General features: G+C 37.1%; 6 protein-coding genes and 2 long non-coding RNA genes across 21 annotated transcripts; 4 read left to right on the top strand and 4 right to left on the bottom strand.

Moving 5' to 3' along the window:
• The first annotated feature begins 2 nt into the window (after window positions 1–2).
• Window positions 3–1009, top strand: LOC105686708 (transmembrane protein 186). The gene is made up of 2 exons (XM_012401782.3): window positions 3–523; window positions 639–1009. The coding sequence occupies exons 1-2, from the start codon at window positions 235–237 to the stop codon at window positions 950–952; spliced, it is 603 nt and encodes a 200-aa protein (XP_012257205.2). The 5' UTR covers window positions 3–234; the 3' UTR covers window positions 953–1009.
• LOC105686707 (28S ribosomal protein S7, mitochondrial) lies at window positions 816–2678 on the bottom strand. The gene is made up of 5 exons (XM_012401781.3): window positions 2537–2678; window positions 1962–2147; window positions 1604–1835; window positions 1388–1525; window positions 816–1305 (listed from the first exon to the last, which is right to left on the bottom strand). Exons 1-5 carry the CDS (start codon window positions 2599–2601, stop codon window positions 1225–1227), a joined length of 702 nt encoding a protein of 233 aa, XP_012257204.2. The 5' UTR covers window positions 2602–2678; the 3' UTR covers window positions 816–1224.
• A 128-nt stretch (window positions 2679–2806) lies between these two features.
• LOC105686706 (dual specificity mitogen-activated protein kinase kinase 4) lies at window positions 2807–6274 on the top strand. 9 transcript variants are annotated; one of them, XM_048652078.1, is made up of 9 exons: window positions 2807–2945; window positions 3397–3465; window positions 3813–3924; window positions 4179–4256; window positions 4327–4534; window positions 4610–4729; window positions 4832–5131; window positions 5235–5461; window positions 5547–6274. In XM_048652078.1, exons 1-9 carry the CDS (start codon window positions 2903–2905, stop codon window positions 5710–5712), a joined length of 1323 nt encoding a protein of 440 aa, XP_048508035.1. In that variant the 5' UTR covers window positions 2807–2902; the 3' UTR covers window positions 5713–6274. The 9 variants fall into 9 exon arrangements, with proteins under 9 accessions (XP_048508035.1, XP_012257203.1, XP_012257201.1 ...); XM_012401780.3 differs by having other exon boundaries at window positions 4164–4256; window positions 4357–4534; XM_012401778.3 differs by having other exon boundaries at window positions 4164–4256.
• Window positions 6275–6280: 6 nt separating this feature from the next.
• LOC125500213 lies at window positions 6281–12941 on the bottom strand. The gene is made up of 7 exons (XR_007277453.1): window positions 12800–12941; window positions 12443–12724; window positions 12053–12368; window positions 11889–11976; window positions 9274–9472; window positions 8682–8920; window positions 6281–7477 (listed from the first exon to the last, which is right to left on the bottom strand). It is a non-coding gene; the product is annotated as an uncharacterized LOC125500213 (long non-coding RNA).
• Window positions 12147–15183, top strand: LOC105686600 (forkhead box protein J1-B-like). The gene is made up of 3 exons (XM_020852597.2): window positions 12147–12372; window positions 12490–12668; window positions 12751–15183. The coding sequence occupies exons 1-3, from the start codon at window positions 12147–12149 to the stop codon at window positions 13120–13122; spliced, it is 777 nt and encodes a 258-aa protein (XP_020708256.1). The 3' UTR covers window positions 13123–15183.
• LOC105686598 (glucose dehydrogenase [FAD, quinone]-like) lies at window positions 13219–20010 on the bottom strand. 5 transcript variants are annotated; one of them, XR_007277449.1, is made up of 13 exons: window positions 18046–18186; window positions 17936–17969; window positions 17657–17856; window positions 17464–17575; window positions 17084–17218; window positions 16895–17007; window positions 16635–16802; window positions 16309–16462; window positions 16061–16221; window positions 15805–15982; window positions 15530–15734; window positions 15206–15453; window positions 13219–13813 (listed from the first exon to the last, which is right to left on the bottom strand). XR_007277449.1 is itself a non-coding variant. In XM_012401560.3 (11 exons), the coding sequence occupies exons 1-11, from the start codon at window positions 18083–18085 to the stop codon at window positions 15270–15272; spliced, it is 1764 nt and encodes a 587-aa protein (XP_012256983.2). In that variant the 3' UTR covers window positions 14250–15269. The 5 variants fall into 5 exon arrangements, 1 of the variants encoding a protein (XP_012256983.2); XR_007277447.1 differs by lacking the exons at window positions 17936–17969; window positions 18046–18186 and adding an exon at window positions 19876–20010; XR_007277446.1 differs by having other exon boundaries at window positions 17932–18085.
• On the top strand, window positions 18501–21894 carry LOC105686597 (RAD50-interacting protein 1). Of its 2 annotated transcripts, none has more exons than XM_020852578.2 (12): window positions 18501–18642; window positions 18724–18962; window positions 19026–19199; window positions 19320–19454; window positions 19550–19811; window positions 19905–20130; window positions 20214–20379; window positions 20485–20650; window positions 20714–20934; window positions 21074–21239; window positions 21318–21451; window positions 21537–21894. In XM_020852578.2, exons 1-12 carry the CDS (start codon window positions 18505–18507, stop codon window positions 21712–21714), a joined length of 2205 nt encoding a protein of 734 aa, XP_020708237.2. In that variant the 5' UTR covers window positions 18501–18504; the 3' UTR covers window positions 21715–21894. The 2 variants fall into 2 exon arrangements, with proteins under 2 accessions (XP_020708237.2, XP_020708238.2); XM_020852579.2 differs by having other exon boundaries at window positions 18506–18646.
• LOC125500214 lies at window positions 20689–21679 on the bottom strand. The gene is made up of 2 exons (XR_007277454.1): window positions 21321–21679; window positions 20689–21262 (listed from the first exon to the last, which is right to left on the bottom strand). It is a non-coding gene; the product is annotated as an uncharacterized LOC125500214 (long non-coding RNA).
• Window positions 21895–23109: the final 1215 nt, after the last annotated feature.

The following is a 23109-nucleotide window of genomic DNA, read 5'->3' as shown; positions in this document are numbered from 1 at the left end:
CTAGCGGCATCTGTCCACATCTGCGCAAGCTGTAGAAGTCTCACCGCGTAACCTAGAAATAGTATCTCAACATTGAGACATGTAAGATCTTCCTTGGATGGTTCTTACTGGTTTTGAATGATCATAATTTTTGAATTAGGGTAATCATTCGATGTCAAGCAATTAAAAAAATTCTTCGGGGGCCCGAAGTTGATTAGTCGTTACCCGATATTAAACACAGCTCATTTAGCAAACATGTCTTTCCTATTGAATAGCAAAACATTTAGAATGAAACAATTGATGATTTGTACAAGTACAAATTGGAGTAAAATGAATCAGCCCGTACGATTGTTATCCAACTCAAAGACTCGATATCCTGATTATGAAACAATTTATCAATTTCCATTAATTCGAGTTGCTAGTCTTGTTAACAAATTGAAATTTTGTCAATGTGTTATTACTGGTGCTGGGATACCTGTAACATCAGTCCTTGCGGCATCTAACATCATCACCACAGATGCAGCTATCGTGTTTGCAACTTTTGGTAATTGCTGAACTTAATATTCTTCTCATCTCTGCTTCTCGACAGAAAACTATTTCAATCTGCTGATCTCAAACTCAAGATTCTCTTCCTTAAACACCCTATTTGCTATCTACAGGTATCACGTTGTGCGCAATATTATACACTGCTGGTTTCCTTGGCCACAATCGAGTTGGCTTCATATATCTCAAGGATGACTCGACCAGCATCAAAATTGCATACACAGATTTTTGGGGGAAGAGGGTTGACATTGAAGTACCTGTTAATGATGTTTGGCCGATGAGTGATATACCAATTTCACCATTGAATCCTTTTTATTACGAATTAAGGCGTTATTCTAGTAAAGAGACTTTAAAGTTTAACATCAAGGGTGCAAATATTCTCAATTATGAAAAGTTTCGACTAGTGTTTGGAGATACTGTCCTGACTTGAATAATAGATTAGATTCTAATATGTTATGTACATTGAATAAATTTTCTGCAAACGAAACAGCTCGTTATTCATTGTATATCTTATCGTTGCTGAGAGTATTCAAATCCTTGGGGCTTGAAATATCTCAGAATTCGAAAAATTGATCTTATGAATGCAAGAATTAGATCAAGGATGGAAGAAAGTGGATCGCCAGGTATAAGAATCATGGATTTTATGATACCTAAGGACTTTGAATGAAATACTTGACAAGGGGATTTCCATAAACTAAGTGTTTAGCTCCATCGATAATGAGCGTAGGCTCGATTTGCTTCGCATTGTCTGTGCAAGTCTTGCTTCTGCTTGATAACGCGGCCCTAAAATGAAATTCGTTCCAGTTAGGGTTTTCAATGATTGAAAATGTGTTGTCCATGAACAGAATAGACAAAGTCTACAAACTTGATTATTGAATGCATCAATAAGTTCCCAGGCCAACTTTTCAGGAAGATGAATCTTACGATCCTTATCTTTGGCAGCAGTAAGCAGCCATTTCATAGCTACCCATTGTGCATTCTTATCAGATATTGGTACTGGAACCTCAAAAATACAAGAAGAGAAGTTCAAGAGATATATGAACACTAAACAGTAGATTCATAATTTTGTCAGTGATTATACCTTGTAGGTGACACCACCTCTTCTGATCGAGGTGAGTTTGAGGAGTGGTTTGGAATTTTCAACAGCAGTATGGAAGATCACTTTGGGATCTACTTCTATAAGTGCTTGTTGAGAGGGATTCGCTTTGTTGTATCGTTCCAACTGAAGCCTTTTAATATTTTCAAATGTTGACTCAAGCAACTGGCGTGCTAAGACTTTCCGACCACCTTCCATTATATAGTTGGTGAATTGTCTAGCCACAAACAAACAATTAAGTTCAGTCAGGATACTTATAGATGTTCAATACTTCTCAATTAACTGTGATTGCATTAATGTGAATGCAAAATTGGGCATTCTTAATGCTTGTGTTATATGCTACCTAGTAAGATCATCATAGAACGCTGAACTAGTTTGATGATTTTTGGCAGGTTTTATTGGTGTATGAGCTAATTTTTCACCCTCTTCAGTTCCTTCCAGCAGTGATTGTTGTTCTTTTCTAAAAACCGGCTTTACATAATATGAAGGAAAAACGCTGTAGTTATTTTTGAAACTGATCTCTATCCATCTGTAACCAAAAACGTTTATCAGTAAAGGATTCAACTACTGTGTTCTGATACTATTGATGTGTGATATTTCTGAACTGTTCACTAAAGATCAAATCTTGAGAAAACAATAATGTGATTCTTCTAATGCGAGACTAGTCACTAAAAAGAAGAAGCATCGTACTCAAATTGAAAGAATAGTTTACATAAAATCATTGGAGAACTACCATACAGAAAAACATATAAATATTCAAATCCTTTTGCAAAGTGATATCAAAGGTTATGACCGAATACGAGATATCGGTAAAATAAATTATTACAAGAAACCAAAATGTGTAACGACACATTGATGTGAACTCTTCGGAAATATTCACCGAATTTGTTACAGATTGACAACCAAGAAACAACGAACCTGTTTATTGATAAAAAATATCGAACCGGAGCTACGGACTTCGGAAACATTTTAAGGGCGGCCATTTTTATACGTCCCCTGCCTCCACCTCAGCTCGACAGGCGAATGCAGTAGACACGGGATTCGTGACGGGGACGGGATTAGGGAAAAGTGGTTCCGGTTATCTGGTGTTGAGACGTTGTGAAATATCTTTGGAATACCGTAGGTACAAATAGCGCGTAAAATCGTGATTCGGACAAATGATTCGTACGTTAAAGACTGCATCTGCTAGATTCATAAGTTCCCATGGAAAGGTCTCCTAAGTTAAAAGGAGAGCCTTGACAAGTGGTTTTGTGTACAGAAACGGGACATTTAAAAAACTTCAAAATGGCAGAAAATCAAGGAAATTCTTCACATCAAATAAGCCAAGGTTTGACTTCCATAATAACGTTCTAAGATAACATTGTCCTTTCAATTAGGTATTTCCCCGCGGTAACAAATAATCTTCGCTTTCAGTCACTTTCCCAGATTTGAACAATACTTTCCTAACTATGATACTTAACACTACATATTTTGACAGATTTCGATTGATTTTCGCTTGATTAAAACATTGCTATGGTCAAAATAATTAAAACTCGGCAACGAGAAATTGTTATTTCAGATGTATTATCATGACATTTTCAATAACGTCATAAACAGCGCCAACATCATCGTCATCATCATTGTCATCATTACATTATTATTATCATCGGTGTAGTGTTGTTATCATTATCATCGTTACTATGTGGATAGGGTATGAGGTTAGCAAAGAAGGCGGTAATAAGGTGCACAACAATATAATTGTAACATATTCAGACCCAGCATTCTGTTTAATGTTTCAGGGGCTGGACGAAACTTCTTTCAACGATTGGATTTCTTATCCAATAGCGATATTCAGAATGAATTGTCAGGTAATAAAGTATTCTTATCAGATTCTGTGCAGTCACCACCTCCTCCGGATGATCGATTATAAATTGGATATTTTGGTTCATGTGTCGACAATTTTTTGGAAGAAACACAGTGAGGATTGTTCTTAAACGAGAACCCAATGGGTCCTTCATAGCAATTCTAATCTATGTTCATGATCAATGAGGACAAATGAGTGGAATATCTAGAGTATTTTCCAACCCTGTAAATCATGTAAAAATGAAATACATAGGTGTTTTAAAAACAATCATTGAAATCCAGACAGTAAAAGTTTTGTCATGATATCCTTGTCATGATAAATCTTTAATGATTTTTTTTTTGACTCTAGCAGAGAAGAGGCAAACATTGAAGATTAATCTGGGATCTGGTAGTCTGTCTTTCTCAAATTCCACAAACTCGACCCACTCTATTTCCACTAGTATGTCAGCATGCCAGCCATTGCCGTGAGTAACCGTATCAAATGTATAGACCTCTGCAACACAATTTCATTCATTCATAACAATCAACTATCATTTTTGTCATTTCAGTATACACAAGCTTACGTTTTTAATGTGCTTCTCTGAATCTCATATTGAGTTCCAAAATTACTAATTCAAATAATTTTAGAGAGATTTTCATGGTCACCTGAAATCATTAGGCAGTTTGGAATATAAATTTCAAATAATGTTACTATACATAATAGGTCGTCTCGTCCTAGCTTGCCTCTACCCCTGCCAAAATTGCCAATCAGGCCTCGGCCGGCAGCACAGCAAGAATTTCTCCCAGATAAAGCTAGGTAATACAATAAAATATATATCTTTTCAAATATAGTTGTTGGAAATATATCGACGATGTTTAAACTACAGTAAACCTGGGCAAATGAGGTATTATTCCAGGGAAAAATTGCGGATGTGTCAATCCATGCAGAGCACGGGAAAGCTCCAATTATCTCCTGATACAATATACGACTTCACCAGCGAGGATTTACAAGACTTGGGAGAAATTGGGCGCGGAGGTTTTGGTACTGTAAATAAGATGATACATAGGATAAGCAATACAGTCATGGCTGTGAAGGTAAGCAAAATGTTTCAACCGATTTCTCGGACACAAAATCAACTTGAATGGGCTTTCATATTAACAATTATACAGAGGATTCGCTCCACGGTAGATGAAAGAGAACAGAAGCAACTTTTAATGGATTTAGAAGTTGTCATGAAATCCAATGAGTGTCCCTGCATCGTGCAATTCTATGGAGCTTTATTTAAAGAGGTAGCTTTAAGATTTATATTTTAAATTTTATCTGATTCCTCCCACTAATGCAAACGTATTTTTCGATTTCCTTAATGTTGTATTTTGTTGTGTCCTGTATAGGGAGACTGTTGGATTTGCATGGAATTAATGGACACGTCTCTAGACAAATTCTACAAGTTTATATACGAGAGATTAAATGAAAGGATACCCGAAAGTATCCTGGGAAAAATAACAGTAGCTACAGTAAAGGCATTGAATTATCTCAAGGAGAAGCTCAAAATTATCCATCGTGATGTAAAACCTAGCAATATATTGCTGGACCGCCGTGGCAACATCAAACTTTGTGACTTTGGCATTTCTGGACAGTTAGTGGATTCTATTGCCCGAACACGAGATGCTGGTTGCAGGCCCTACATGGCTGTAAGTTCTGATGGAATATGGATCGTTACATCTTCCACGTTAATTTGTAACAGTCTTGTGTCTGTAACGACTAATATCGTAATTATCGTATCCCATTACGTAGCCCGAAAGGATAGATCCTCAACGTGCAAGGGGTTACGACGTCAGAAGCGATGTTTGGTCGTTGGGTATAACGCTGATGGAAGTTGCCACTGGGTTTTTTCCATATCCCAAATGGAATTCTGTATTCGAACAGCTCTATCAGGTTGTGCAGGGAGATCCTCCGCGCCTTTCTCCCAACGAGAATGGGAATCGTTTCACTATGGATTTTGTGAATTTTGTGAACACATGGTAATAATATCTGCAATTGAGTAATGACATATGAGTTTATGAAATTTTTCGTCTCAAATTCAATATAAATAACAATTGGTTACAGTTTGATTAAGGAAGAAACCCAGCGTCCGAAGTACAACAAGTTACTCGAGCATCCGTTCATAAGGAAAGGCGAAGAGGCAACGATAGACGTAGCTGCATATGTCAGCGGAGTCTTAGACAGTATGACCAATAACGGGGTGACACCGTTCACCACTAACCAGCCTTAAAAGATCTGCATTCCATGGTCCTTTGTAATAATAATGTAGGTAATTAAACTATGTTCTGCTTGGAATACAGTTTTACGCAAGGGCCCCATACCCTCCCCCGAACCCCGTTATAGAGGACTTTCACACCGAGATACTCCATAGAGAGTAGAAGGTACACGATATTCAATTTATCAATTAGAACAGGAAGAAAAAATAAATAAATAAATAAGGAAAATAAGAAGTAAAGGAGAAACTCAGATATTGTAATAGCATAATTTCCTATCAGACACCAGAGTTGCTGCATGGCTGGCGCCCATACCTCCTCAATAAATATTAGATATCATCTCCAGAACGATCCGTAGTTCTTGTAATATTGAAATTAATCTTCAAATTGTTGTGAATTGTATATATTGTTTAATGTTTTAATTCCATGTTTTATATGCATATGACTTGGAAATAGTTCGCCAAAACAGTACAAAGTACCTAATTGCTCGTTCTGGCGATTTTATTAGGACAAGCTTATACCAACGTTAAAATACTGTACTGTAAGATTGATGAATAATAAGTAATAGCAAACCGTAAATCATGACGTAATAATTATCAACCTTCATGCCCCAATCAACTGGAACCGGTTTCGTTCACACGACACAGTCTAAAAATTTTTATGTCATCCATCCGAACTCGAATTTCCGTATGATCGTCAGAGTCAACGTCAGTAACTGCAATCGAATATCCTTTGCTCCGAGACTACTCCAAGCGGGAGGAATATTTTTTTCTAATTAATTAATTCAGACATTGAATTAATGAATGATTGGGGAAAGCCAATCACGTTAGCAGAGTATAATATATTAAATCCATCAGCCCGATCGAGACGTGCGGGCTATCGGTGTGTACAGACGTAAGAAAATAATCAATCGCTTTAATAAATTAGGAGCCATCTACTAAGGGCGCAGCAGTCCGCGTTATTTGAATTGCGTAGTAAACGTGGAAAACTAGAGCCCAGGCTGATAATTTAAATCAGATGATTTTTATTTCAACGCAAATCCGAAAATTTTGCGAAACGATTCGACTTGTAAGTTGATCTTTGACTAAAAATTTTAAGAAGTCTCATACGAATGAGATAGTTTCGGACAAAGATAACTGATTATTCAACATTTGAATTCTAATGTCTCCCAATTCTCGTTAATTTTTTTTCCTTATCCTTTAACAATTAAAAAAGCAAAGCTAAAGCTCAAGTTTCGAGGTGAACGCCTCTTTGGCAAAGCCATCAGCGAGCCCGCATGGTATCTACGACGCAGAAGGTCCCAAATCGTCCATCCGGTTGTAGATAACCGAGTAAATAAGGAAGGACGGCGATATTTAAGTGAAGACTAATAATAAACACATACTTAGAAGTCTCGGGCGCCTCGAGGGTAGAGTGCCAAATGGAAATATATTAATAAAAACTGCGGGTACAGGTGGCCGCATTCTGCGTGTACGTCGAAGAGCGTGTGTCGCAGGTATAGAGCTGATGGCTGGCCTGAACAGGGTGACAGAATTCTAATCAATATTCACCGTACCCATAGCTGAATATACACCTGCTGCTGCGGCTGCTGCTGCTGCTGGTGATGCGGTGTAAGAAGATGGCGGTCGAACATGAGGACTCAGGAGGCAGGAGGCAGGAGGAGGTGTGAGTTGCGCTGGTCCCAAAGGAGAACCACCGCCGCTTCATTTCATTGAAGTTGTGCGCGAAGGCGAAGCGGTCAACCAGAAGCAGATTAGTCGGTTGGTCGGTCCCGGGGTCCAACTAGTTTTTGAAGAATAGTAATTGAAACAAAAAGGAAAAATCAAAATCAAAGATATAAATCGATTTCTTTGGCGTTCGGGACATTCTGGATCCCTCAACTCCGAGGATCATCGCCGACAGGTGTGAAGAACAGAATTATACAAATAATTGTAAGAAGGCTTTACGACAATATAAATCATCGATCACATAAAAAATTAATTGGCTTTCAATAACGGTATTGCTGACGGCAATTAAACCGCGCCTAATTCAGGGCGATATATTCGTTCAGCACGGGTGAGTTAATTATTTATTTGAATTGTTTAGGTATAATATCCATCGCTCCTATTGATTTTTATTCTTCGCACATTTTCTTAAGTGGAAATTTTATTTTTTTGATTAGAGATTGTAGTTTTTGAATCTGGAGGGCAAGCTGCACGCTCTTGTAGAGTGAAAAGTGTGCCATTTTTGAAGTGAGAATGTGCAGTTTTATTTCCAAAAAATTTAGTGACTGTACCATTGTTGATTTGATCTGGATATGATGGAATTTTTGGATTTTAAAATTGATCCGATCTAATCAAACATAAAAGTCGCGATAGATAGGCGTATACTCGCATCTTCATCATGTTAAATATCCGATTGATATAAAAAACCATATTGCGAAATTTTTAACTATAGACTTTCAGTGAACGATTTCGAATATGTCATCGTAATTCGCTTTTATTGAATTTGATCTATGGCACGATTCTTCACCCCTGTAAACTTTTCCATCAATTAAAAGTCTGCATGACAAAATAAGATTTGATGTTTTTCAACGTTCGTATATTCATCATCTATAACATTAGAGCACGCATAGAGTACCTGATGTAAAGCAAGATTAATTGACACAAAGACAAGGTATCGAGTTTGAAAATTGCCAGCAATTATTTTCACCTACGATTTCATAGAAAGAAGTCTACGCCAAAAGAACAATCCCGAATAATAGATAGGTCAGTGGTTACAATTATCCATAGTAGTTCAGCATGCAAAATCAGTTTTCAACCCTATTGGTGGCTAATTCGCGGTTCGAATAACTTTTAAAACTATGCCATTCAAATTTTATAAGGTGGATTTTGAAAATCCACGAGAAGTACGATCCGATCAAACCTATTATGAATAATTAATTTCAATCCTTAGAATCTTTAGAGCTTACAGGAATTGCTAATAAATCTACTGAACTGAGGTATACCTATAGCCGGGTTGTGATGCAGATGATGTGTACGACGTGGTCTGCATATCGCGCCCAGTAAAATACGTCCACGTCTGGTTCGAGGGTTTGACGTAATATATTAATAAAGTCATCGTTTCACATGTCACCGGACAATTGTTTCTGTGAGACATCATGACCTCTGGCAAAGAACAGAAGGAATATCTCTCTCTCTCTCTCCCTCTCTCTATCTCTCTATCTGCCTCTCTGTGTCGAATAATCTGTAAAAAAGGGATCGAAATCATTACATTTTTATTGCGAAAAAAAATCCACGCGGTCAACCGATATCGGTTCGGATGTGATTGCAGCTAAACTTTATTCATCCAAGCAAACCCGTTTCAATCGCGAGAAAAAATACTTCGGATCGACGACGATAAACAAGATAACTTTTCTGTTAATTAATCTACATTTCATCCACATTCGCGCGCCGCAGTGGGAATTCAAATAATTCTTTCTCCTACGCGTATGGATGGAACATTTTCAAATAATTTGGACAGCAATTACCGCGCTAAAGTATAACTAATTTCTGAAATCGGGGAAAAAAAAAAATTATTTCTCGAATCATACGACTGACACAATGAGTCAACCTGGATGGCGCAACCTGGCAGGTGCTACAGAACCAGCTCAGGGGGATGTTCCCAGGATTATTGATCGTTCCTCCATGTAGTACCATTAACTTGTGTTGGTGTCGAACTGACAGACGGACACACGGACGGACCTACGGAGTACGACCAACCGATCGCTTGTGCCGGACACAATAGCCACGCGTTCGCCTGAAAGAACCAAAAAAGGGAAAGAAAAGAAAAAAAGGAATCTATTTTCATTTCGAATAAAGAAATTCATCAATTTTATACCCCGCATTTCATTTGCCAGCTTCCGACACTTCCGGCATTAAATGTATTCGCGAATTTGATAAATTTTGAAAGAGTTGCTATTGATATCCGAAAGTGGTACGGAAGACAGCAAAAAAATGCGCATCTAATAATAGCGAGTTTATAAATTGATTATTTTTCCGTAGATCGTAACCTGATTAAGATTAAGATCAAGAACCTCTTAAGTATCACGGATTATATATTAATTGACAAAGTAGAACTGATGATGACAATGATTTCTTCAGCCTAAAATTAGGTCTCTATTACTGCTATGTTTTGAAGAGCGTAATCGATTGGGTTGGAAAAATAAACTGGAAAACTCAATGGAAATGAATGAATGGAAGAATGAACATTTGTATAGTTCTGTTATGGTTTCGTAAAACATATCTTTCTTCGTGTACCGCGATTCCGTGTAGATGGTCGAAGTATTGAATTTTGCCTGCATTTTATTTGGGTAATTTCAATACGGGGTGCCGGTTCATCTCGCGAAAAAAGAGGAGATGGAGCTATAAGTGAGAGGTACGAGGAACACCGAGGGGGTGAAGTCAGTCAAGCTTACTTGCCTGACTTTTTGCTATCTATACCGTCATCGACCCACGCTAGCTGCTGAACTACAACCACCGAGACTACCACCCTCTGAATAAACCCCATGAACCGAATCTTTATTACCAACCCCTTCGCCAGGACCTGTAAGACGTACCACGCACCCCACGCAGGAATTCTTTATACGCATATATCGAGGGCTAAGAAACAGAAGGGCACAACTCAAAATGAGTACGATTCGTATGTTTCCGGGGTAGATGAATTTTCGGAAATAGCGCCGATTTTTCAGTCGGAAGGGCGAGTCGGTTTTCGAAATCCGAAGGTCGATCATGTGTAGATTTTTCACTCAGTCAATTGAATCTGTTATCTGAATTTGCAACGCGATTAGAAACTCGTGTCGCAGATTCATTTGCGATCAGACTTTAACTATAAGTATTATTACGTCGAATGGACTCTACGAACTGTTGGGATTAATTCGATTTGTAAAATTATTTTAAAAGTAGGAATGATCGTTGCCATTACCGACTTATTTTTTCTTTTCCTATCATTTTGTGCCTGGCTTATACTTCATCCATCGACAAGCCTTTGAATTCTAATAGATCGGTTTAATCGATGCAGTAGAACTTTAATAGAAAACAAAAGTTCTGTTCGTCGGTCGAACAACAAACGTGTTTGGTTTTCAATTAACAAAGAACTTATGTAGAAATCGAATCATCGAAATAATTGTTCGTTGGGGAAACAAAATTCTTCTGCCGATGGAAATGTACAGAAATTGGGATTTATTCGACATTAATTCATCGAACTACTGTTGGGAGAGGGTTGTTGTGCATCCAGTTTGGTACGCTTGTACCGTTAATATTCGGAATCGCGGCAGGAGCAACGGAACTTCCGGTATAGGGGTAGCCCTGCTGTTACAGCCCTGGCCTTCTTTGTTCAGGGATGGGAAATGGGAAATGGTAGCCAAGGGTGACGAAGTGTGGCGAAAGGTCCACCTGCGAGTCGCGACATATGTATAAAACATGCTGCACGTATAATACCGCAGCCCCCGGGTGCGCACCTGTCCATCGCACGCGCGCACAGATATCATTACAAATATAAGTATACCTACGGGTAGCCGAGTAAGGGTAACGGCAGAAATGGAAATAGAAAGCAGAGGGTTGTGCGCGGGAGTCCAATTTCAGCCAGCGCATGATCTGGACTAATATTCTGTTTTTATCCTTTCGTTTGCGTGTTACTAAATTTTTAACAGTTCTTGATCTACATTATTTAATCGTGAATCCGGAGTGTCGAATTATTTTATAACGCGGTTTCTAAGCTTCTTGTTTTTTGTTGTTTATTTTTTTTCTATATTTGCCATTGCCTAAGAAGGCGCTTAATAATTTTTTAAAAACCACGTGCTTGGTCGATTAGGGGTGAGTAATTTGTACTGAAATTTTATATCGATTTCATATAACTTGTTATCAAACGTTCTGGGGGCAGGTTTAGTCGCGTGTATAACGCAGAACAACCCCTCATTCAAATAAGTATGAACTTCAAATCTGGTAATATCTTTTTTGGATTTGAATTTCAAGCTGATTATAAACGACGGATTTTTAATCGCTTGTGTATACAGTGAAAAATTTGCCAATATTATTTTCACTATTTTCATAAACAGTCTGAATTGAAAAATGTTTTGCTCAGGCTTTTACGAAATTATTACAAATATAACACAATTCAATAAAGCGAGACGCTTGTAATCTAATGACTCAACTAATAATAATCATTTGGTACTCACTGAATACGTTCTTTCATCTTGATTTCAATCTGCTCATTATCAGCGAGTCGGAGTTGGCGGCAAATGCAGTCTCACATCCAAATTGGGACTTTGAAATACAAAATTTTTTTTGTAACACATTCCAGTTATTTTTAGTTGAATTAATATATGTGAATTTTCGTTACCTTAGTTTGTACATCCATCTTAGTACTTCTACATTTCTTAGAATGGCAAAGTTCATTTTATCTTGCAGGCCACCCGTGATATGACATATTGAGAATGCGAATTGAAATGATCGAAGGCCTCTCGGATGAGGGATCTCTGTCAGAGAACATGGATACGGAGAGCTACGGAGTTGAAGCAGAGCTCACAAGCCTCTCCTGGCTACAATCTCTTGATATCACTAGTGCCTCAAATTTACCAACTCCACCTTGCTCGCCTTCGCCACCTCCGGTTACTCAGCATGCACCAAAAAAAATGTCACCACTGCTTAAAGCTGAGCTAGGTACAATGGAAAAGTTCATAGATTGTATTGGGATAAATTTTACAAAGTAGTAGTGGTAGATTCAACATACCTACACTCGACGAGCTTTGAACAAGTTATTCAATTTTGTTTTCACAGATCTTGTTGAAAATGCTGAAAAATACCGATTGGACTCGGATGCAAAACCTCCGTTTTCATATGCAACCCTAATCTGCCTCGCTATGCGTGCTAACAACAACAAACTAACTTTGTCAAGCATTTATAGATGGATTCGGGAAAACTTCATGTATTATAAACATGCCGATCCCGCATGGCAGGTAAGCACATGATGGTCATTTATTGCCACGGACATCTAATCATCACACTACATCCCCTAAATTGATGTATAATTTATTCTAGAATTCTATCCGTCACAATCTATCGCTAAACAAATGCTTTGTGAAGTTACCTCGATCAAAAGATGAGCCTGGCAAAGGAGGTTTCTGGAAGTTAGATTTGGAGCGATTAGAAGAAGGAAGGCGTTCGCGAAGGCGTGCGTCGTCTCGTCGAAGTAGCACAAAAATGCCTGCTCCAAATCAAAGCTTGACACCTGCTCTGTACGAAACACCACCGAGTAGCGTCTCTCCACCGATTCCTGACAGTTTACCAGAAGTTCCTGAATCCACTCAGGTAAGTTTAAGTGAAGATGATCTCACAGGTCTACTGATCGCAACTGTAGGTTGGGACGAGAATCAGCTAGATCTTCTTGATTCTCTTTTGGATTCGTTGTAAGGTAATAATCGGTTTTGCACTAATCCGTGTAACGAGGTGATACGAGATGTGAGCCTACACTAGCCAAGTCTACGTGTTACAAGAGTACTTGTGTAGTATTCAGACAACCTTTTTAAGATTTCTTCATAGGCCTGGGATAAAAAAAAAAAAAGAAACGCGTGTAGAAAAGCCAACGAATCGCGATTGAGACAAATGAGAAAAGTTTGTTATTTTACAATACTGGCTGCAGTGTAATTAAGTTTAAAGTAAAAAAAAAAGCTGTCAGATGATAAATTAGATATGCTCAAAATGTAGGAAAATGATATTTAATGTTATGTCTACTGGCAAATATTTTGTCGATTGAAATCGCAATATCTAGAGCTGTTGTGAAAATTATTTGGCAATAATGACACGAGTGGCTTGCTAAGCAAGGACCTCTAAGGTATAAAAAAAACAAAAGCAATTTACAAGTTGAAAAAGCAATTAAATATTATTCTATGTACTTACGGTCTTTACTGTAGCATAATCTAGTTATATTCATACACAAGTTGTAGCATAGAAAAGTGATACCTTTGCGGATGAAATCTGTTATTTACTACTCAGCGTTGTAGAACCCTTGTTGTGGAAATTGTGAAAAAATGTGGAAAAATTCCTTTGCTTATGAATTGAGGCTCTTGATCGTTGAGTCCATTGAAAAATTAACATCGGGAATCTGTAGCAAAGAATGAAATAAAACAAGGGTTATCATGTGTCACGTCAAGCATGCTCAAATAAAAATTATTCGAAAGAGTATAAATTTAATAAAACAAAACAAAAAAGTTGTCTGAATATTCAGAAATGGATCGGCCCCCGGTTGAAAATATTTTCAAAACAAATTTGAATAGAGTTGGATGTTGAAAATGTGCGCCTAGCTCACATTCAAGTATTATTAGATGATATGTTTTTAATAATAGCCAGTGTAATAATCTTGCAAATGGTCGCAACGAAACAAAATAAAAACCATTTCATATAAAGTGAGTATCAAATTGAAAAAATGATATATTTGAAATATTGACAAACTAGATGAAAATTGAAACTTTATTATATACCTATACTTATATCTGCTCAATGATCATTTTCAACATCCAAATTAATATTGTAGATAAGAATATATATAATGAATTTTATGTTTTATTTATAAATGTATAATATATTCATGAAGCGATAACATCGGTGTGATATTATTTGAATTGGTGTGTGTTTTTGCGCTCTAGTTCACGCCTTTAAGAATCCGTCCAGTTGTATGAATACGATTTAAGTATAGTATAATGAGATAATACGATTATTAAATATACCATTAATTTACATTAAATATCTAAGTAACATACATCGCTAACTATATCTCTGTAATATGAAGTGTGCCATTAATGCCTTGAAACAAGTAACAAAATCATACAATTGAATAGTGGCCTTAAACCATTGCAATAAATTGTATTATTGCAGATTCTAGTGTTTAATTTTGTTTGACTCGAATCATTTTCCTGTTAGAAGGAACCTATTAATGCATTTCAGTGTATAAAACCAAAGTCTAAAGCAGGGCAGTGGCCCTCCGAAAGTTCGTTTTTGTAATAAATCTCAATATTGTAAGTTCCATTACCCAAGCTTATGGAAATCAACATTGAAAAGTTGTTTATTATGTGATTAAGTTTTGTAGTTCAAATATAAGATAGTCAGTTTGTTGTCTATCATACATGCTTAGGTTGTGATTTTAATGCAAAGGATTGTTTCATATGTATACTTTTATGAGAATAATTTATCCATACTCTATTTACAAAAAGTTAATTACTGTCAAAAATATTTCAAGTCAATCCGATATGACACGAGATAAATACAATTCTTCATCAGTTAATACTATAGCAACAATTGTGTCAGAGACAAATGATTTTTATTTCATCATACTATAGATGAGATGTTTGTATTAAATAATGTAATCAGTAACAGTATAGAGTGTAAATTATGTTGTATTTCATTATGAAAGTGCTCAATGCAGTATGTTAATAATTTCCATTTGTATCAGAATAATATATAAAATGTAGAAGTGAATGAATCGAATAATTTTTATTACCCTGAACAACTTCCAAGTGACTTCAAAGGTTGATAATTTAATGATATTCGTACATTTTCTCATATCAATATAGTAAATGGTGCATGATATCTGAAGCATGGCATTGGAATCGTTTCATATTGCTGTCCTTAATCAACAATTTCACAGCTTTTTCTGCAGACATGACCACTGCTGCGTTAATATTTCCACTCGGTAATTTCGGAAACACCGACGCATCTACTGCATAAAGGTTGTCCATGTTATAAACTCTGAAAAATAATCGGCAATTCTTGTCACTCTCGCAGATTTTGGTGATCCCTAAAAATTCTTTCATTCGAAACTTACTTAAATGATTTATCAACAACGCTGCCCATGCGACACGTGCCTGCGGGATGATAGGAGGTCAAAGTCATATGCCGAATGTAACATCCCCAATATGATGGTGAGTCGAACGAAAATTCTTTGCAACCAGGGTAGTGTTTTTTGTACAAAACGGCACCTAGCTTCTGCATTGCTTGTGTTTCAATTAATTCTTTCACAAATTGTATGCCTGAAAATTGTTTATCTGATTCAAAAATGTTCTCGATGCATTCAAGGAAACGACAATACTTTTTAATCACCTTCTATCAGAACGTCAACGTCATCTCGTACAGAAAGATATCGTGGATCGATAATAGCAGCATCGATAGGATCAGAACTACGTAATTTGATCTCACCAGAGCTTTTTGGGTGTAGTAGAACTGGTAAAATACTAACAGCGGTTTCGTGGGTCAATGGGGAAAAATATTCCCGAAAAACCTGAGTTTGGGGCCAAGAAAAGAATCAAAGCATCTCAGCATAATCCTCAGTACAATGTTGACTAAAATTCAATGATACCTCTTCGGTGATTCCCATGGATTTCCTGAACGCCATTCCGTTATCATGAGAAATTCCAACTGGCATGACCATAAACTGTAAGTCTGGAGGATCTCGTTTGTCTTTCACTCGTGAGCTTCGAAACGTACCTATTACTTCGATTCCTGCAGATGTCCATGGACCTGAAATTACCATTCGAGTGATATTTTTTTTAAAACAAAAATATCACTTATTTTTGGCTGCCATCTTAAAATTCAAGAAATATATACCATCGCCGTTAAAATAGTAGTTAAAGGCTGATAGAGGGTTGAGAATGTTCACGACATTTAGTGGTAAAGTAGTATTAAGCACAACCATATCCAGACCAGTAAGGATATGATCCACCAAATTCTGGCCCACAGGTAAATCGTTGATTACCTTGATCTGAGGCATACATGTAGATACTGTTACATACATAGAATTTATCTGATCCATCTTGCTCTGAAGTTTGTGACTCTACACTCTTACAAGCAATTACAAGCATTAATTGTAGTAGCGTCATCTTCAATTTAAATAGCTTTGGTGAAACAAAAAAGGAGTATTGAACTGCGGTAACCTTTAGTTCTTGGAGATGTTTCTTTGGACCTATTCCAGAGAGCATCAATAATTTCGGGGTGCCTACCACTCCAGCACTAAGCACAACTGCTTTTTTGGCCATGGTTTTTAGGTGTGTACCTAGTTTCACAAATTCGACTCCAATCGCTCGTTTTCCCTTCAACAACACCTTGAACAATAGGTATATAACAAAGTCTAGCTTCTACGTTGCAATAACAAATAATTTTTCATAAAATTGGTAACAAATATTAGTATGTTCACCTTTCCAACATGCGCATTAGTGATAATGGTCAGCTTAGGATTGTTTCTATCCAACAGTCTGTCGCTGCTCCATCTTTCGCCATCCTTAATGGTTAACTCTGCTTTCATAAAACCTGATTTCGAAATAAATGTAAGGCCAATCACTCGGATTTGGTATTCTGCAACGTGCTTCATGATGCGTGCACTCACCGATATCGAGCTCGTCATTGATGTTTCCAATATTTTGTCCTAACTCTTTAGCTCCATCTAAGACTGCATCAGATAGTTCAGTATACCACTTTGCATATTCGGCATGCAAGCACCCATACTTTTTGTTTACAGGCTCTATAACATTATGAAATTGATTCAAGAATTTATAAATATTTGAGAAAAATATGAATCCTACTTAATATGGAAAAAACAGACTGAAATGAGTTATTTTATTGTTTGACTTCTAATTTTCCAATCAATCACCATTGACTGATCAGGTTTGTATCCAAATGTAACAATATCCAAAGACCTGCTTTTGCTGAACAAGTTTTTCATTTTGTCTGCCCCCAAAGTAGTCATTTGAATCAAAGAATTAATACCTTCAAAATCTTGTAACCAGTCACTGTAGTCCTGTGCATGACCACGAACATAAGCCATATAATTAAGTCTGCTGGATCCTCCCAAAATTTTACCCATTGGCCATTTACTTTGCTGAAAAGTAATGCATTATTTTCATCCACTACTACCATCAATTGAAATGCAGAAGAGTACTCGAAGTAAGAAGTCAATTACATTATTAGTTAGCCCCTTACAGGCATCCTTTTGTGGGACTGTGGAGTATTTCCAATCATAAACAGATTGTTGTAACAATGGAGCAAGCACAGGTATATTCAAAAACAATGGAGCTGCACCCCCAGCCTCAAGTAGCAATGTCTCTTTGCCAGCCTCAGCTAATCTGGCTGCTACTACGGAACCGGCGCTACCAGCACCCACTGAAATTCCAATGATTACAATTCAAGGATTAGAACTCTAAAAATTGAGCAAATATTCATAGTCGACGAACTCACCTACTATGTAATCATAGATTTTCAAATCTTTAATATCGCTGTGTGACCAATTAAAGTACTTGTCATAAAAATTCGCGCATGTGAGATAAAACGTAAATAAAACAACTATACAACCGTAAATAAATAGGGCAAGGGTCTTCAAAATAAGAACCATCTTTCGACAACTTAAATAGTAGTAAATGCCTTCAAACCACACAGGTTATAAACCTAACCGTGCGGTTTATCAAGACTTTAATCCGTTTGAGCCATTTAAACTTTAGGACTCAAGATCAATATCAATCACCATCGATCATAAATCATTGTATACTGAACATTGTATATATAGTTTTACATTTCCAGCATATGTATATTGTTCCGGTGAATACATAATTCAATCGTAAACATTCTAGGCCGGTTTTGGAACGGGGAAGTATCAAGTATGGAATCAGGGTTATGTTGGGTTTTCCGCTGATGTGTCAAATGTCGATGGCCAAATTTCAAAATCTCCACAGCATGTGACCTGATGCAGAATTAATTGATTAAATTTTCAATCATTAAGAAGAAACATGCGAAGTTGTGGTCTTCTTAATAATCATGGATACAGACACGAGTATAAGACAAAAAGTTATTCAAGAATTCAATGCAGAATTAGGCTCAGACTTGAAGAACCTCAGCAAAATTGCACAGCTGCATAAAAAACTAGAAGATGAAAAACACGAAATCCAGAAATCAGTAGGTCATTAAACCTTTTACTCACTAAACTTAATTTCAATTTAGTCAGTTATAAATAATGGTTTTGTCATTGATTTGAAGCTATCACTGGCATCGACAGAGGCACCTTCCAAAGTCAAGGCGGCTATAGAAGGTGCGGACAAAATAAGTCATGATATAAACGAGATGCTGGAAAAATGTCGATCCTTGCAAGAAACTCTTACTGAACAATTGAAAGAAAATTGTAAGATCGATGGGATACAGGCAAATGTTGACAAAGTAGAAGAACTTGAACAAGCGCTATCTTATTTGTACCTGGTTAAATTCGTCAAAGATTTATGGTAAGGGAATAGATTCGTAGATCAATAGGAGTATTCCATTGTCTAAGTACGTTTATTTTACAGCAGAGAGATAGAGGCATCATTATCAGCAAAGGATGACGAGTCGACTATCACTTTGTATAATAAATTGAGCAAAACTGCTTCTCAATTGCAACCAACTGCTTGTCACCATCTTGTTATCTATCTACACGATACCCTACACTATTGGCATAATCACCTTAAGGATAAATTCTCTATGTAAGGTTCCAAAAAAAGACATCTTGGGTTGAGCTGAGAGTTAGTTATAAAAGCTTCTTACTCTGTTGAGTAGTTATTGAGCAGCTGTACACCTCTAATGTTGGTCTCAACAAATTATAGAGAATACAACGACATCCTGAAAGCGTTGAAATGGCCGTTTTGTGGGAATAATTTGACTGTAACGAGTTTACATTCACCAGATGTAATCGTGAGATTCAAGGTCGTAACCACATACCTATTACAACTACAGCTACCGTATCCTTTGCAACGAATCAAATTGTCCTGTGCAATGAGGGAAGATTTCTCAATCCTGATTTACAAAATTGATTCTTTAATTTGATATATATCAGAGAGGAGACTGCAAAACCCACTGTTACTTCCTCACTTCTCACAGATTTCATACCACCAAGCTTACCAATTCTACTGCTAATTCGTCCCCTACGACGCAGATTCATCTATCATTTCACAGGTTCAAAGCAGACTAATCGTCCCGACAAACCTGAATGGTATTTTACTCAGGTGCTCACTTGGATTCGAGATCATGCTGAATGGGTACGCAACAATGTGCAACCCATTGCAGATTCTTTAGGACTCTGCCACTTTCATGCAAAGGTAAGGTATAAGAACTAACAGTTTAGAGCTGTGTTTCAATCCCTGATCAATGAGACGTTCATACCTACGAGTATATGTCCTTGATTTATGAAGGTCGAGTTCATGCGTGGGCTTGTCCAACTGGCTGTCGAAAAACTTCAATCTGAGTTGCCAAACATACTTTACGACGATGCTCTCTTTGCGCATTTAGTTGACGAAGCATTGGGGTTTGAAAGAGAGCTGAGAGATACCTTGTTGTATCCTTCCAGTCAGCCAGCTACCGTTTCTGTACTTACTCAAGCACAGATTTTCGTCAAGTGGATCAATATGGAAAAAAAGTGTGGGTATCCTGAGAGAAACCTGAGGGTCAAAAGGGTCAGACTTGTATGTCGTTAATGATTTTATGTAAACCTCAATTTTCAGATGCAACTGAGAAAATGGACGCTATATTGAGCTCGGATACGGCGTGGCAAAAGTTACTGGGACCAGACATAGATGATATGAAAGTGACAGAGTGTGCAGAAGCATTTCTTACCCTGCTGATGACCATTACGGATAGATACAGTCATCTTCCGCAGCCTGGCCATAGGTAAATACCTATAATTGCTCATCTAGCGGTGCTGCTTCTGCGTTCTGCGTTCTTCGTTGCTATGTATTAATTATCAATTACAAATTATGACTGGATATTTGGTAGGTTACAATTTCTCGAACTTCAACTTGAATTGGTGGATGACTGGCGGGTCCGCTTACTGCAATTGCTGCATGAGAATTACGAAGATCCGTTGACGTCTACCATGCCTAGAATATTAAATACTTTACACTACGTCTCCAGTGTTTTGGTAGAATGGGGATCTACCGTCGTAAGTACATAGAAAAACAAACATATCAACTAATTGAATCGTGAAAAAAATGTTTTTTTTTAGCATTTCTTACAGCTTTACTACTTCAAAAAACAATGCGATGTAGGAAAATTCGCACATGAAACTTTGGCAGATATTTCAGATAGTATTGCTGACGAAGAAGGTTCAGTATTCTGTGAAGCTCTGGCACTGCTGCAGAGATTGGAACGTGAATTAGTAAATGAAATAAGTGATTCTGTGACACTTGATGTTAAAGCCAAGAGCAGACCTTATAGAACAGACAGGTAATGTCAAAAGTTATCACACTTGCTAATTTTTCAGTTATTCATGGGCAAACCCATCTTATATAGCAAACTTCGTGATTGTACTCTACTTAGAATAATGATATCACTCTACGTCGCTCGTGTTTGCCCTTATTGTTAGATGGTTTGCGATGCAGTCTGAAAAAGACGTGGTGTCATTATCGGTAACTTCAAGCGGATGCCCGATGTTCCATGAATTAGCTGCTCGTCTTCACACACTTCAGGAAATCCTTGCACTGCCGCTGTTCAATCAGGCTTGGAAAAATTTAGCGGCTCAACTTGATCAAGTGAGTGATATAATTCTATCAATCTGAAAAATTCCGTTTCAACAAAAACTGAACATAATGATCTTCACATATTTTCAGTACCTGCTAGAGGAAGTTGCAATGGTGAATCAATTCAACTCAGGCGGAGCAGCACAGTTGCACTACGATGTTTTCAGAAATCTGCTGCCGCTTTTTGGCTTGTACACTAATACTCCAGATGCCCACTTTCCACTGTAAATACTGAACACAAATAGATTCTTTTTGCTATAAATTTTATTTTAACAAAAAATTTACTTGTGTTTTGTAATTTCCACACAGGATTAGAGAGGCCACGATTCTTTTGAATATGGCATTGGGTTCAGCAATGCTTTTGCTACAGGCATTGGAAAACAATGAAGATGTTACAGAGGTACTAGTGGATGTTGGAATTTACAAACTTACAGTAGACATTGCAATAGTCATATTAAAAAACAGAACAGATATAAGCTCGCAATAGACAATGGTCAAGCAGCTGCTATTTGCTGTATATAAATGGAAAAATTATACTTGGAATTTAAATCTTACTATCTATATTCACATTATTATACAATATAAAGTATTTAGTAACACAAGATTGTACTATGAATGAATGATATTGTGTACATTCTTACTTGAATAAAATTACTTTTGTCAATGATCATTTTAATTCTTCATCGTATACTAACGGTTACCACTTCAATCGCAGACAATTAAATCACCTTTTTGTCCTTTATACGATTTGAAACTCTGATAGTAGTTTAGAAAAATAGGAACTTCCTTTTCATCATTCGACAATTTAATCTCAAATGAATTAGCTACTTGTTTGTCAGTATGCAGTTTTTCATCGAACTCTAAGTATGGATAATTTTTCATAAAGTTCACTTCAGTGTCAAAAGTATATTCTAATTGAAGAGGACTTTTTACTGAAGAGACTTTTTCCAGAATTTTGCCAACTTCATTTTTCAATACACTCAGTGTATCTGTTATTGTGTTGACATGGACAATCCTTGGCTCAATACAACACACTATTTCTTGTACCACATCATGTATGGAATTTAGTTCCTCAACTTTAATGGTCTTTGTCTGTGCACTCGTTGATGGGATGTTTGCATTAGCTACACTACTCAAGTCTGGATACAACCTAGTAGTTGTTGATGTTTTTGCAGCCAGCGATGTAACTGTAGAGAGTATTTTCGAGTTTGAATTTATGAAGGCATTATCCACTACAACAAAAGATTGGTCCGATTGCTTTTGCTGATGAACTGTTTTTTTTTTTGGTTTGGAATCGGTAGCTCCCTTGACCAATACCTCTGTTGTGAGTTTTGTACGCTGAGGTATCCAAGGATCTATTGCAACAGGCTTCTTGGACTCATCATTTTCGTTCGAGAAGGCTTCTAATGTATCCTCAGCAATATCCAGCCCAGACACATCAGATGAATTTTTGGATTTCTTGTTTTTTTTTAGAAGGCGAAACAAAAACATCTTGGTTAGATTTAAATTTCTATGTTTTCCCAACCAACTATCCGACCACTATTTTTTTTTTCTTAGGGAATGGACCGTACGGTCAACTCCAATGTCTGACCACTGTCCCACTGTTCTCGAGAGTTTTGTCGATGCGTTCGTATAATCAAAAACCGGGTAAGTACGTACAGCATCGTCACCAAAATTGCGAATCACAAAACACATTGATAACGTTGAGTGTGATGTACCGTTGAGTGTGACAGCCACAGTGCTGACAGCCCATATTCTCATTGGTGCTTTACATTCAACCCCATAATATTGAGCGCGATGTTTGAACGCAGCAAAACGCCCAACATAATCTGACAATGAGCACGTGATTTTGCCAATCATTAATAACTACTGATCTAAGATC

Source organism: Athalia rosae, chromosome 3 (assembly GCF_917208135.1).
Source record: "Athalia rosae chromosome 3, iyAthRosa1.1, whole genome shotgun sequence".
Taxonomy (NCBI): Eukaryota; Metazoa; Arthropoda; class Insecta; order Hymenoptera; family Athaliidae; genus Athalia; species Athalia rosae.
This window is presented reverse-complemented; position numbering and strand designations above follow the sequence as displayed.

Excerpts from the sequence above, each read along its gene's own strand:
- LOC105686707 (XM_012401781.3), bottom strand. The coding sequence starts at position 2,601 with ATGGCCGCCCTTAAAATGTTTCCGAAGTCCGTAGCTCCGGTTCGATAT. Across the intron at positions 2,148-2,536 it reads TATTTTTTATCAATAAACAG|ATGGATAGAGATCAGTTTCA; the intron begins GTTCGTTGTTTC and ends TTTTGGTTACAG. Across the intron at positions 1,526-1,603 it reads GAGGTGGTGTCACCTACAAG|GTTCCAGTACCAATATCTGA; the intron begins GTATAATCACTG and ends TGTATTTTTGAG.
- LOC105686598 (XM_012401560.3), bottom strand. The coding sequence starts at position 18,085 with ATGGTTCTTATTTTGAAGACCCTTGCCCTATTTATTTACGGTTGTATA. Across the intron at positions 17,576-17,656 it reads GTAAGGGGCTAACTAATAAT|CAAAGTAAATGGCCAATGGG; the intron begins GTAATTGACTTC and ends ATTACTTTTCAG. Across the intron at positions 17,219-17,463 it reads CTGGTTACAAGATTTTGAAG|AGCCTGTAAACAAAAAGTAT; the intron begins GTATTAATTCTT and ends ATAATGTTATAG.
- LOC105686708 (XM_012401782.3), top strand. The coding sequence starts at position 235 with ATGTCTTTCCTATTGAATAGCAAAACATTTAGAATGAAACAATTGATG. Across the intron at positions 524-638 it reads TATCGTGTTTGCAACTTTTG|GTATCACGTTGTGCGCAATA; the intron begins GTAATTGCTGAA and ends TGCTATCTACAG.
- LOC105686600 (XM_020852597.2), top strand. The coding sequence starts at position 12,147 with ATGCGAATTGAAATGATCGAAGGCCTCTCGGATGAGGGATCTCTGTCA. Across the intron at positions 12,373-12,489 it reads ACTGCTTAAAGCTGAGCTAG|ATCTTGTTGAAAATGCTGAA; the intron begins GTACAATGGAAA and ends TTGTTTTCACAG. Across the intron at positions 12,669-12,750 it reads ATGCCGATCCCGCATGGCAG|AATTCTATCCGTCACAATCT; the intron begins GTAAGCACATGA and ends AATTTATTCTAG.
- LOC105686597 (XM_020852578.2), top strand. The coding sequence starts at position 18,505 with ATGGATACAGACACGAGTATAAGACAAAAAGTTATTCAAGAATTCAAT. Across the intron at positions 18,963-19,025 it reads AAATTCGTCAAAGATTTATG|CAGAGAGATAGAGGCATCAT; the intron begins GTAAGGGAATAG and ends TTTATTTTACAG. Across the intron at positions 20,651-20,713 it reads TAGAATGGGGATCTACCGTC|CATTTCTTACAGCTTTACTA; the intron begins GTAAGTACATAG and ends GTTTTTTTTTAG.
- LOC105686706 (XM_020852591.2), top strand. The coding sequence starts at position 2,903 with ATGGCAGAAAATCAAGGAAATTCTTCACATCAAATAAGCCAAG. Across the intron at positions 3,466-3,809 it reads TATTCAGAATGAATTGTCAG|CAGAGAAGAGGCAAACATTG; the intron begins GTAATAAAGTAT and ends TTTTGACTCTAG. Across the intron at positions 5,462-5,546 it reads GTGAATTTTGTGAACACATG|TTTGATTAAGGAAGAAACCC; the intron begins GTAATAATATCT and ends AATTGGTTACAG.